At 64.5% G+C, this 231-nt stretch overlaps 1 protein-coding gene across 1 annotated transcript in view; it reads right to left on the minus strand.

Annotated features, from left to right (window-relative positions):
* Positions 1 to 39: 39 nt before the first annotated feature.
* The window catches only part of LOC104506408 (probetacellulin-like), a gene marked incomplete at both ends in the record, with an annotated part of 1,041 nt that continues 849 nt past the window's right edge, over positions 40 to 231 (minus strand). The window contains one exon of the mRNA XM_010147342.1: positions 40 to 94. Within this exon, the coding sequence (XP_010145644.1) occupies positions 40 to 94 (55 nt within the window). The remainder of the gene's footprint in view (positions 95 to 231) is intronic.

Here is a 231-nt window from a genome sequence, read left to right on the forward strand (position 1 = left end):
TTTCGTCAGCCCTTTATTGAAGCCGCTGGACGCTCTCGCCCATCGAGCCAGCCGGTGCTGCCCTCCGGGACCCGCCTGCAGGTACCTGGAGCTCCTGCGGAGAGAGGGCAGGTCTCCCGTTACCAACACGGAATTGTCTCCCGTTATCCCGGGCTCAGCCGCACGGCCCCGCACACCTTCACGCGATGCCCGTCTCCAGCACGTCCTCGCTTTTGGAGGGCAAAGTCTTGC

The sequence above is a fragment of the Eurypyga helias genome, unplaced genomic scaffold (genome assembly GCF_000690775.1).
Source record: "Eurypyga helias isolate BGI_N326 unplaced genomic scaffold, ASM69077v1 scaffold32062, whole genome shotgun sequence".
Classification (NCBI taxonomy): domain Eukaryota; kingdom Metazoa; phylum Chordata; class Aves; order Eurypygiformes; family Eurypygidae; genus Eurypyga; species Eurypyga helias.